The 13,143-nt window shown below is 44.7% G+C and overlaps 1 protein-coding gene across 2 annotated transcripts in view; it reads left to right on the forward strand.

The window, feature by feature from the left end:
- LOC111153888 (transient receptor potential cation channel subfamily C member 6) overlaps positions 1–13,143 on the forward strand; it is a 103,871-nt gene that overhangs the window by 23,531 nt on the left and 67,197 nt on the right. The window contains exon 2 of one of the 2 annotated variants that reach the window (XM_022513178.1): positions 3,645–3,651. The exons of the other annotated variant lie outside the window; for it this stretch is intronic. Within the exon in view, the coding sequence (XP_022368886.1) occupies positions 3,645–3,651 (7 nt within the window). The remainder of the gene's footprint in view (positions 1–3,644; positions 3,652–13,143) is intronic. 2 annotated transcript variants of the gene reach the window in all.

A 13,143-nucleotide genomic window follows, 5' to 3' on the forward strand; every position in this document is an offset into this window, starting at 1 on the left:
GCCTCCTCGTGCTGTGCTCTGCTCACTCCGTTTTGCCGGAACCCCTGGTCTCTCCCGGTGTCCTGCCTTCTGTTTCCTCATCCCTCCAGCTTCATTTCTGGAATTCTCATCCTGACCATCCTCACCCCATTCATATTTGACTTTGCAGCTTCATTCATTCAGCAAATGTGTGGTGAGCACGTATTATGCAGTAAACCGTGTACAGGGAATAAGAAATAAAAATGGTGAACAACCCTGGTGTCCTTGGTTTGTGGAGTCTAGATTGTCGTCATGGAGACCGATAATAAACAGCTTTAAATTCTGAGATGCGGGGCGCCTGGGGGGCTCAGTGGGTTAACCTCTGCCTTTGGCTCAGGTCATGATCTCAGGGTCCTGGGATCAAGCCCTGCATCGGGCTCTCTGCTCAGCGGGGAGCCTGCTTCCCCCTCTCTCTGCTGATCCCTCTGCTTGTGATCTCTGTCAAATAAATAAATCTAAAAAAAATCTGAGATATTTCTTACTTAAAATCTACTCACCCCTTAAATCTCCTTAAAATTAATTTTCCTGACACACCAGCCGCACGCCGGCCAGGAGGCACATGGGACAAACAGACACCTGAACACTATAGGATCCTCAGCTCTTGATACAGCAGCTGGTCCCTAGGAAACCCTCGCTCAGTATTCCACGGGTGCCTGACTCATTCCATCCCCCGGGGTCGCTGTTGTTACCACCATCATCATCATCGCCAACTCACCATCACCACCATCACCGTCATCACCATCAGGTTTTTAAAAAACTCTTAAAAGATTTATTTACTTTAGAGACAGAGAGTGAGAGAGCAGGAAAGGGTGGAAGGGCAGAGGGAGAGGATCTCAGGCAGACCCACCCCTGAGCGCAGAGCCTGATGCGGGGCTCGATCTCATGACCTGAGCCGAAACCAAGAGTCGGCTGCTTAACCAACAGCCACCAGGAGTCCCTCCGCTGATCGGTTTCTAAAGAGCGCCGTGCGGTAGAGCTTCCCGCAGTGGCAGAGGTGCTCTGTGTCTGCCTGTCCAGTCCAGAGCTCCTGGCATCCGGCTCTTGAGATAACCTGGTGCAACTGAGGAACCGACTTTTTAGCTTTATTTGCTTGTAGTTAATTTGAATTAAAAGTTAAATTGCTACTTGTGGCTAGAGGCTACCATATTGATCAATGCTGGTCCAACCTTTTATATGTTTAGTTTCCCGGATTCCTTGCAGAGGAAGTGTTAATAAGGAGATAAAATTATGTGCTGGGCACTATCCTGAGCATTTTGCACATATTAACTCATTTAAACTTCATTATAACCCTGAGGTGGGGTTTAACAGACATCCTTGCAGTTTAAGATGACACTTTTATTTTATTTTTTTAAGAAGATATTTTTAAAATGAAATTCTCTCCTAATGAGGTCTTGAGCCCTGCCACGTGATGGGAGACTCAGCAGAACCTGTACGATCTTACTTGGAATTGACATTCTCTATTTAATTTTTTTCGCTTATTTTTAAGTTTTCTTTTTCTTTCAGTGGAAAGGAGAGATGGTGCTCCCTTAAGTATTAAGTTAAATGGTGCTCTCTTAAATATTAGAAGGACACAAGTTGCTTTGTTATAATAAAACAAAGTGTGTACACAAAGAGTATAGATTTTTTTCTTAGGTTTTTGTCTGTGTGATCTTCTCACAGCGACTTAAAGGGAGGATTCTGGGTCTTTTGTCATAAAATACCCAGAAGGCACAGCTTGCTTTTGTTCTTACTCCCCCCCCCCCACCCGAGCCACCCAATGCCCAGCACGTCCCAGCCCATCCTTTCCCTGCCTGTGACGCTCCCACACCTGGCTGCTTCCCACCAAGGAATACCCAGGACAGAACGCAAGCCACTGTAAAATTTCAAGTTATATAGAACGGAGCATTTTCATGTGGTGGAAGGAGTAAAAAGGAAAAGTAGGGAAGGAATTGTAAAGTGTGATTTGCAGAGGGATTTACCCTGCCAGCATGCCCGGACTCAGGGTGAGGTCATAAGCTTCTCGAATGTAGGGACTGCCCCAAATGGGTAGGTACTAAATGTGTAACGGCTTATTCACATCCTTGCACATCCCATGGAAACTGGGTGATTCCCAGCTTCTTATCTCCCTCTCTGCACTTGTTTCTTTCTTTCATTACAATGTTTCTGTTTAATCCCTTATCTGTTTCTCTCTTCCCTTCTGTGCTGGGAGCTTCCCAGTCTCAGCAGGATTAGAGAAGGGAGAGAAGCAGAATGAGGAGGCGTTCCCATCAAGGCCGGTTTGGGTTTTCTGCATCGCAGGACACTTTTTTTTTTTTACCACAGGTTCACTTCACTCATTCTGGCAGCTTGGAACCATTTGTGTGTGTGTGTGTGTGTGTGTGTGTGTGTGTGATGTTCCAGTGTATTTTATGAATTTTGGAGTAATATACCAGGCAATTCATTAGTGTTAATGGACCAAAATATCCAAGGTCCAATATCCAGCGGTCCAAAATATCCAATATTGCTTTTTCAGAAATTGAGTTGTAGGACATTGAGTGTAATCCCTGGATCCTGATACTGACGTGCCTTTTTGGGTGTTTTTTTGAGAGAGAGAGAGCGAGAGCACGAGCGCTTGCATGGAACGCAGCCTGACCATCTGCCTCCAGCCTAAGGGAGCTTCTCTCCCTATGACATCCCGATCCCTTGGAGAGCAGAAGGACAATAATGATGAAAGCCACAGTCTGGGGACATACACAAGAGTCTGCACAAAGATTAAAACAAATTTTAAAAGTTTGTGGGGGACAGGCTTCTGGGAAAATTAAAAAGTTGTCACGAAGCTGATGCCTGCACTCATAAAGTGAAACTCAAGACTCCCTGTGTAGACTTCTGCTGGGTTTGATCCTCCCGTTCAGCTCGTCAGAAACAGCAAATAAGGGGAGAGAGCACTTTGGAATTTCTTATCTCCATGTCGGTTGCTGCCAATTTGCCTAAGAGTTTTATATATGCATTATATGTATACACACACACACACACACACACACACACACACACACATATATATGTCACTCAGATAGAATGTTATCAGTGTAGGAGGAAAGTCCCATAACCCTGAAACCCACTGACATTTTATAGGCTGCATGGGGTAATGATTGATATTGACAATGGGACCCTTGAGTCATCAAAAGAGGCTTAATCTGGGGGCACGTGGCCGGCTCTGTCGGGGGAGTGTGTGACACTTGATCTCGGGGTTGTGAGCTCAAGCCCCATGCTAGGGATAGGGATGACTTAAAAATAAAATCTTTTTTTTTTTTTAAAGAGACTTAAATTGACCATTCTGAACATAACTTTAAAAAGGACTGATGTATGCAATGCACTTTGGATTTTAAATCCAGTGTAGATCACAGAAAGGTTCTCTCTCTCAGACCTGGGGGTGACCGAGGAGGCCCCGTGGCTGGATGTTCATCCATAACACTCAGGGACAGGACAAGCCCTGCAGTGAGGCAGCTCAGCAAAGCCACGTCCACAGGTGACTCCCCTGCCAGCATCAGCCCTCCTCTTCCCCCCGCTCCCGTGATGAACATGAGGACGTCTCTGACTCTGTGCCCTTCTTCATGCTTCCTTCCTGCTCCCCCTGCAGCTGGTCCTCCGGGCTCTCCTCCCGTTAGGAGCAGAGGTGTCTCCGTGTCTGCTGCCTGGGCTTTGTGGTTGGTTGTGGAGCCCTGTGTCCTACACACAATCTGAAAAGCCTGGTGCTTAGAAGGATGGTCGAGTGCGTCAGTCTTGCCGACTCTAATTCCTGGGCAAGTAAGGAAAGCAAGTCTGATGTAAATTAGGGACGTGATGACTTTTCGAGGATGCCTTGCTTTCAAATGGCGGTCCCCACTGAGCCCTGGTCAGTGGCCACCATGAGGCAAGAGGGGCCGGTGTTTCTAAATCCTCTGACTTCTTAAGAGAAGCCAGAAGTAAGATTTTATCTGTAAAATACTCTGATTTTTAAAACTTGAAGAAATCCAAAAGGACTATGGACCAAAACTAATGCTCAGTCTGACAGTTTTTAGGGCTACAGAGTGAATAAAAGGTCAGTTTGTAATAGAAACTCACTGAAGATGGAATCCACTTTGCCCGATGATGCGCCACCGTGGAGAAACCTATATAGCTCCAGTCACCCCCCCCAAAAAAAAACCAAAAAATTATCATCTTGGTGTCCTAAAACTTTTAATTTTCGTTTCTGTTCTTGAGCCGACAGGTAGTACTTGTCCACAGCATGTCCAGCTTTAAAAAAAAAAGGAACCATGAAAAAGAGACAGCTTGAATGGATAGTAGACGCTTTCGAGCCTGTGGAAAAAGAAGTTCTGAAAAAACATGGTGCCAGGAAAGTTCTTTCAAGTTACTAAGGAGCTCAGCTAACTGTTAAAACAGAACCAACCAACCAGTCACCCAAAGTTTGCCTTTAGTTGGAGGCACGACCAGGATTTATCCTGGTTGTTAAGGTTTAAAGGGTTAGGGTATTGGGGCACCTGGGAGGCTCAGTGGGTTAAGCCTCTGCCTTCGGCTCAGGTCATGGTCTCAGGGTCCTGGGATCGAGCCCCGCATCGGGCTCTCTGCTCAGAGGGGAACCTGCTTCCTCCTCTCTCTCTGCCTGCCTCTCTGCCTACTTGTGATCTCTGTCTGTCAAATAAATAAATAAAATCTCTAAAGAAAAAAAAATAAAGGGTTAGGGTATTAACTCTTAAAATCTATAAGGGTAACTTTGTGGAGAAACACTCCCTAGGGAATGGCTGACCTCGTGCCCCTCAAAGTTTTATAAATAAAATTGTATTTTCACAAAGTTCTTCACATTTTATATCTCTGACCATGGGCGGGGGGGATGACTGGTTCTCATGAAAATGGGTGCGACCCACCACAAACCCAGACAGTCTTTGACATCTGTTTTACGTTGAAAGTTCGCATCTTGTTGCATACTCTTCCCTTGTTCTTCTGGAAAAAGTAGCTTTTCCATCAGCCTGTCTCCCAGGAAGATGTACTGTGTTTATCCATAGCTTTTATGCCCTTGGGTCTTGCCGTAGGCTCTGCGGTGCTCTGACTCGGCTGGGGGAAGCCAGGGGTTCCCATCAAGGATGATGATGGGAAAATAACAACTCCGTCTCTTCCCAAGCTCAGGCCACGAACAGAGAAACTGGGCACACAGGACCCCTCCTAGGCAGCAAGAGGTCGTGGGGAACCAAGAGGAGGCTTTTTAAAATAATGGAACAAAAGGAAGGTCCGCTTCAGCGCAGGGAAAGAGCAGGGTCCCGCGGGGCAACGTTGGAAGGAGGGGTGTGTGGGACAAAAGGGATAGGATGGGGCCCCCTCACGCTCTGGGGCCTGCCGGCACTGAGCCAGGGGCAGCCTGCCTTGAAGAGCCGGTGCGGGAGGCTGACCGCAGCCGCGGGAGAGGCAGCCGCCCGACGACCTGCTGAGCGCGGCCCCGGAGGGCTGCGAGCCAGAGCGCTCCTGCGCTGTGGGGGGTGCGGGTCCGTGGCCTCCTGGAGGGGTCGGTACACGCTGGGGCCCGTGGCTTCCAGACCATGCTGGTTTAGTGCTGAGAATCACGGACAGCAGCGCCCAGAGGAAGCCCAGCCCGGAGCAGCCTGACTCTGGGACGGAAGCAAGGTGTGCGCTGAGCGTCTGAAATTCAGAACCAACACAAGTGTGAGGAGCATGGAGCTGGGAGGAGGCCAGGAGCCCCGTGCCCACCCCCAAGGGGAGGAGACGATGCGGTGGGGAGCGGGGCTGGGCGCGACTGGGGGAGCATTGAGCTCTGAGAGCTGCCCAGCTGCTGAGTCTGGTGCTTGCAGTAACTTCCTTTCACTTTTAGGTAGTAAGGGATTTGGTAGATTGCCTCTGTCATTTTTGTTTTAAGTTTTCCCTCACCGGGTGAAACAGAGACGGGAGCAGGAAGCCAGATAACTGGCCCCTTCAGACTGCCTGGCTGGCCCTGGGCGGCCCGCTGAACCTGGCCGGGCCCTGGAGCCGGGAAGTTCACCATCCTCCCAGGTCATCTGTTTCACGTGTCGGGTCATGCAGGCAAGGGAGACGTCGGGGATCCCAGCCCCCTTGGCCGCTGCTTATTCTCCTCGTTCCCACCCTGCTCCCCTTCCCGTACGCTCAAGCGCCTGGGAAGTAGACCAAGCCTGGCGTCCATGCAAACACAAGTTTAAAACTATGAGTATGTGCAAATCACAGCTTTTCCTCCAGCTCCTCTGAAACTGACCCCTTAAATACACACACACAGGTAAAAAGGAAGAATTTCTACTTTCGGTTCTCCTGTGGAAGTGAGGATACATCATACCGTCTCGCGCATCCTTCCGGTTGTGTCGGTGCTCTGTCCACCCAGAACGCCGGTTCTTCCTCTGTGCCTGCAGACCCTCCCCGTACCCGATCAGCGCAGTAGAGTGACCCCTCCGTGGATGCAGTGGGAGCCCAGGCTGAGGTCGGCGTGTGTGTTTCTGTGTCTCCACGTGCGTTGTGTGTACGTCGGTACGGTGTTCAAACCGCGCATGGACAGTGCTCAGACCCTGAGCTTACAGCAGGGCCAGTACCGAGCAGGTATCCCCAAATGCTGCTTTTCCCAAGTGTCTGTTTCCCAGGGCGCACGCCCTCTTGCCGTGGGCTTGTGCTCAGCAGCGAAATGAATGGTGGATCTGGGTGGAGAGAATGACGTCCAGGTGCCGGTGCTCTTCTGGAGCTCACCGTGGAGCCCGAAGGACATGCGACGGTCCCAGAGGAGCTTTCTCATACCCGCTGGGAGGGATATGTCTTAGTTCTCAGTGGACTTGATGCAGCGTGTGCTGAGCTTCCAACAAGGGAAAGAGGCTGGAAACTATTGGGAACTCACTTGAGGTGGGTTCTGAAGTACCGATCCGCGTTCTGGAGCACAATGTCCAAGGGCGTGGGGCTGGAATCAACAGGTTTCGGCTGACATGGGGATCTAGATGGATCTGATCTCATGGGTACTTGAAGAGGCAGGAGCTGACCGGTAGTAAGATACTTGGATTCCGCTCGTAGTGTCATCTTAATTATTTTTATTCATCCAGTTTGAAATAGGAGATCAGTTTTCATAAGGATTAGGATTGAGGGAGAGGGTTACAAAGCCAAGTCAGGCAGGAACGAGAGCTGGTCTCAGCATGGGCAGACGTGGGCAGGTGACACAGAGGAGCTCACGGGACGTTAGGGTTCCACATGCAACCTGTTTCCATTCTAGAGTCCCCGGACAGAACACGTTCAGGCTCTCGGTTCGGACCATCAGCTGCTGAGCGGACGTGGGAAGAAGGGACGTCAGTCACCCTCCCCTAGAGCTCCTATCTTACTTCCCATTAATACCTACTTCCTGAATTTCCGCAAACCCACACTTTAAACTTCTCTTTTCACGTTAACCAAATACAACTCAGTTTCCTTTCTATTTTTGAAGAAAAGAACAATTTCCTGGTTCTGATATTTTAATTTCATTTCTGGCCCTTGAGACGGAAAAAGGTACCCTGGGTAAAGCGTTTGTATTGTAACTACCATTCCTGCTCACACCTAGTATGTGCACACTCTTGTTCTAGGCACTGACTGGAGGCCAGAGTGAGGCCTGATCCTGTTCCGCAGGGTAAGACAGGTGGATACTCAGCACTAACAGAAAAACAGGAAGGTAGGAGTTGTTGAGGAAACATGCACAGTTTGAGACATTTATAATCTAGTTAGATTTTTTAAATTAGGTAACCTGGTAGCTAAGACTGAATTTCTTTTCGCATTTGTTGTTGGAGTATCAAGCCCTGTTCTCTTCTTGCTTGGGGTGACAAGTGAACAAATGTAATGTGGACACAGGAAACATGTCTCAGAAGCAAACCTCAGAAGCTTCCGGCTCACCTCTCTAGTTTTGTGCCACCGAATTTGATTATTTGGACCATGTGCTTCCTGGGCCGTTTCAATTCTTGATGTATAATTCCTGAGACCAAAGGTGGTAAGAATATTTAGAACCAAGTGATTTTAGATGGTTAGAAAATCCTGCCTCATGTGGCTTTGTTTTTATTTTTTCAAAAATAGGTCATTGTTTCAAAAGTGGGTTAAGTGGATTTCTCTGCATCATCGATTCCTTGTCTCTCTTACATCTGGGGCAAGAGGGGTGGGGGTTCCTGCCCTCAGTGGTCTGGGACTCACTTAAAGAAAAATCATCCCTTTATAGATTCTACAAATAATTTAGAAATCACAAGTAAATTACATGATCTTACGGATGTTCCGAAAGGCCTAGAGCTGGAGGTTTTACTTCACTTACAGACTTACAAGATAGCCTGTCACAGTTTCGTGGATACTGATGGAGGGTACGAGCCTGGGGTTGGAGGGACGGGGCAGTTTCTCGTCAGAGCATCAGTGGAGCTGTGTGTTCTTGAGTTTGGATCCGTGCCCCAAGGCCCCGTTTCCATGGGGAGACATGGAAGGACCAGGCGGGGCTGGCCTCCGTGACCAGCCCTGCAGGCGGGGTGCTGGCCTGGGGGAAATGAGTGGGCAGTCGGCATGCCTGCCCCTGGCTCTGCGGAGAGATGCTGTCTGTCTTCCAAAGCCCTTGACTGGACAGACACCCTTGAAGTGATAGTTCGAAACAGAGGACTGCCATTGCCTTGAACACAGATGTGTAGAACCTGTAGACCCGTCCGTGAATGAGTCATTGGATCTCAGGGTCTTTCTGAGGCCATTATTTGGTAGAGACCATCTATTGGAGAGAAGTTTATTTAACAATTATTTATAGGGTCACCTGGTGGTTCAGTCGTTAAGCCTTTGCCTTTGGCTCAGGCCATGATCTCAGGGTCCTGGGATCGAGCCCCACATCAGGCTCTCTGCTCAGCGGGGAGTCTGTTTCTCCCTCTCCCTCTGCTGCTCCCCCTGCTTATGCTGGCGCTCTCAAATAAATAAAATCTTAAAAAATAAATAAGTAAATAAAAATTATTTATAGCTACAGGGAAACAATTGCAGATCCCGACTATATGAGGAAGTAATAAGAGCATTTACCTTAGGTTTGAAAGTGGTAAGTCAGGTATTTCTAAGTGTTATTTCTTGGAAGAGTGATTTAAATAACATGACTTTTCTGGGTCTTCCTTTGAACTCATTTTATTTTTACTTTGTTACTGAGGTATACTTGACATACACATTATGCTGGCTTCAGGTGCACAGTATAATGATTCAGTATTTGTATATAGAGTAAAATAATCACCACAGCGAGTCGAGTCAACACTCACTACCATATATGTCACGAAAATTATTTTTCTAGTGATGAACAATTTTAACATCTGTTCTTTCAGCAACATTCCGGTACGCAATGTTGTATTATTGCACGTAGTTAGCCGTGTTATTCAGAGATGGGCCCCTGGTAGCCATGCTGCTCGCCGCACCCCCACGGCTCCCTCATCTTCTCACCGGAAGCGTGTACATTTTGACCCCCTGCCCACCCTTCCCTTCAAGCCACTAATTTGTTTCCTGCCTCGAGAGCTCGTTTCCTTCTTTGTTTAGATTCCACATATAAGTGAGATCGTGGAGCATTTGTTTGTCTGTGTCTGATTTATTTCACTTAGCACAATGCCCTCAAGGTCCATCCATGTTCCTGCAAATGGCAGGATTTCCTTCCTTTTTGTGGATGAATCGTCTCGCACTGCATGTCTCTCTGTCCTGCATTTTCTTTATCCATCCATCCGTCCATGGACAGTGGGTTGTCTCTGTACCCCAGCTGTTGAACATAATGCTGCAGTGACCGCGGGGGTGCGGTTGGTTCTTCAGGATAGTGATTTTCATCTCCCGCCGTGTATGTATATCCTATGGTGGAATTCCCAGATCAAATGGTAACCCTCGTTTTAATTTTTTGAGGAACATGCCCACCGTCTTCCACGGGGACGGCCACAGTTTACTTGCCCAGCAACACGGAGGGCTTCCCGTTTCTCCACACCCTCTCCAGCCCCGGCTGTTCCTTGGGTTTTGGTCGTAGCCGTTCTAGCAGTGTGAGCTGGTGTCTCGCCGTGGCTGGGGTTCGCACCCCCGGATGACAATGATCTTGAGCATCTTTTCTCATACTGGTCAGCCATCTGTCTGTCTCGACAAGCTTCTGTCCAGTTCTGCTCCTTTTTAGTCGGATTGTTTGGGGTTTTTTAGCTATTGAGTTGTACGGGTTCTTTATATGTTTTAGACACTAACTTCTCATCAGATAGGTGATATGCAGATGTTTCTCCCGTTCAGTAGGTTGCCTTTTCATTTCTTTAAAGATTTCCTTTGCTACATAGAAGCTTTTTAGTTTGATGTATTTACTTTTTTTTAAGAAGAGAAATTATGCAAAAAAGAGAAATAGTTTGAATGGTCAAATCTAATATTTTTGGCTTTCTTTTTGGCAAACAGTTTCTATAGCTACTTTGTTATTAAGATTGTGACCTTAGATTGGCCATAAAGGCAGTTTACTCTTGAGGACTTTCAAGTATGTTGTGCTCTCTGAGGGTCAATCCATGATGTTCATTTAGTCCTTTAATTCATTCGGTAGTTTCCCACAGTGTTTTTACTGATTAAATGCTAAGTACTCATTTCCAGGAAGTTTGAAGCTGAATTGTTTATTTATAGGAATGTTGACCTGAGAATATGTCTTTATATGGAGAAGATATTTTCCAATTTTCAGCATTTTCTCCAAGCACACCAGACTGCAGAAAATGACTACTTTGCCCTGAATACTTACATACCTATAGTCACAACTCCTCTTAATGGAAATGATTGTTTTAACTTTGGTTAATGCTGCCCTAAAATTAGAGGTTTCATTTTTAAATCACATGGTTTAATTTATTGTAATTATTACAATCCAATAAAATAGAGGAATCATCTTTTACACCACGACACTATTAGGTGAACCTAATGAACATATAATTAAGTAAATAATATTATTTTTAAATAACAATGAAATAACAGTAACATGGAATATTAAGAAGTGTTACATTTGGTAAGAGCACATTTTTTCAAATGTAGAGAGGTTATACCACCTGCTGAACACACGTTGCATATTTTTTAAGTTAATCTGTTTGTATTTTATGATGTGTCGATGTCTGAGAAACATTTACACATAAACAAGGATGGAGTTATTCAACTGCCCTCTGTCCCTATTTATTTGTGCTGATGATAAATGTAATAAATTTTGCCATTGAAATTGAATTTCCTTTTTCCTTTTTGCTCTTAAAAAATATTATGCTGTGTTTTAGGGTTGTGGAAAATATTATTATTGGTTGCACAAAGATCTTCATAACAACAACAGAAATCAAATTAAAATTAAGAAAAAAGTATTGATACAGCTGAACTCTAGCAAATCAAATTGTATTTCTCTCAGTGACCTTCTTGTACTCATCCGTATATATGCATGATTTTATAATAGTATATATCTCTGTATCTTTTAAAATATAGTTGAATATCATACCTGTTTTTTACATGTGTGATATGTATTCCTTATAATAATCATGTTAAAAGTCTCATGAAACTATATTGAGGAAATTTTATTGAGGAATTATATGAATAATTTTTGACAATAATTTCCTTATTGTCAGACATATGTAAGTTGATTCTAAATTTTTGTTCTTATATACAGTGTTGCCAAAAATATCTTACACATATTTTTATGTACTTTAGATTCCTTTTTAGACTAAACTAGAAGCAGAATTTCTGAAGCACAAAAATAATATAAATATTTTCATGATTCTTAAACTGTGTTATTAAATTACTTTCTAAAAAGACTATTCCAGTTTTTGTGTCATCAGCAAAAAGGGGCAGATATAAATTTCACTCAGGTATAATACACTTTTGGTGATATCATTCCTTACACTGCTGCTAATTTAGTGTATGAAAAATAATCCTCTTACTAGTTTTAATTTGCATTTATTTGATTATTCGTTGATTGAACATTTTTCCATGTGTTACTTCACTAATTTTATGTTATATTGTGTGAGTTACATTTCTATGAACTTTGACTGTTTGTCTGCTAGGACCATAATATTTTCCTCACAATTTTATATAAGCCCTTTTCAGAATATAGTACCCTAACCCTTTGCTGTCTTACGCAGTGTAGTGTTTTTTCTCTCAGCTACTTTCTTTTCATTGAAATGATTTTATTATAAACACTTAGAGTATTTATTTCATAATGCCATTTCATTATGATCCCTTCTATCTCACTCTGATTTTTAATTATTATACAGGTCTGATAAATATGGAATGCCTTTTCTGCTCTTTTCTTGGGTCTGTTTTTATTTAGTTCACTAACTAAAACACACGTGAATATTTTATTCATGTTTCTTTAGCTGCATAATATAATATGAAATATATATTATACAAATAATTATTTCTATATATAGTTGACATTTGCCTCATTTTTCTCCCACGTAATTTCTCTTGTAAATATTTTAACCTTTTTATTGTGGTAAAATGCCTATAAAATATAACTTAATTTTAAGCATTTTCAAGTGTACAGTTCAGTGGTGGTGAGTGCACTGACCCCGTTGTGGAACCATCACCGCTGTCCACCTCCAGAACTTTTAGCAGCTTGCACAACGGGTCTCTGTACTCTTTGCACAATAACTCCCGTGAGCTCCTTTCCCCAGTCCCTGGCAACCGTGTTGCTACTTCCTTTTTGTCAGTTTTCTAAGTTCTCTCCTCCTGCCCCCACCCCCATACTGTAGCCTCTGGTAAACGCCATTCTACTCTCTTTACTGTGAGTTCAGGGTAGTTTTTTTTCGTAAAATAGGTTTCACGTGCAAGTGGGATCATGCACTGTGTCTTTCTGTGTCTGACTTATTTCACTCCACAGTGCTCTCAGGATTTAACCATGGCACAAATGGCAGGATTATTTTTAAGGCTGAATAAAATCGCACATATGTCGAATTTTCTTTAGCATTCGTTCATCCGTGGACATTCAGGTTGTTGCCATTTTCTGGCTGCTGTGAACAGGGCTGTGAGGTGCCTGGGACAGCAGATACCATTTAAGTTCCTGATTTTATTTCTGTTGGCTTTATAGGGACAAGTAGCACTGCTGGATCCTATGGTGATTCTAATTTTAATGTTTTGAGGAACCACCATACTGTTCCGTAACAGCTGCACCATTTTTTATTCCTATCAACAAGGTATGAGTGTTCCCTTTTCTGT

The sequence above is a fragment of the Enhydra lutris genome, unplaced genomic scaffold (genome assembly GCF_002288905.1).
Source record: "Enhydra lutris kenyoni isolate GAN:26980312 unplaced genomic scaffold, ASM228890v2 scaffoldscaffold34, whole genome shotgun sequence".
In the NCBI taxonomy this organism is placed as follows: domain Eukaryota; kingdom Metazoa; phylum Chordata; class Mammalia; order Carnivora; family Mustelidae; genus Enhydra; species Enhydra lutris.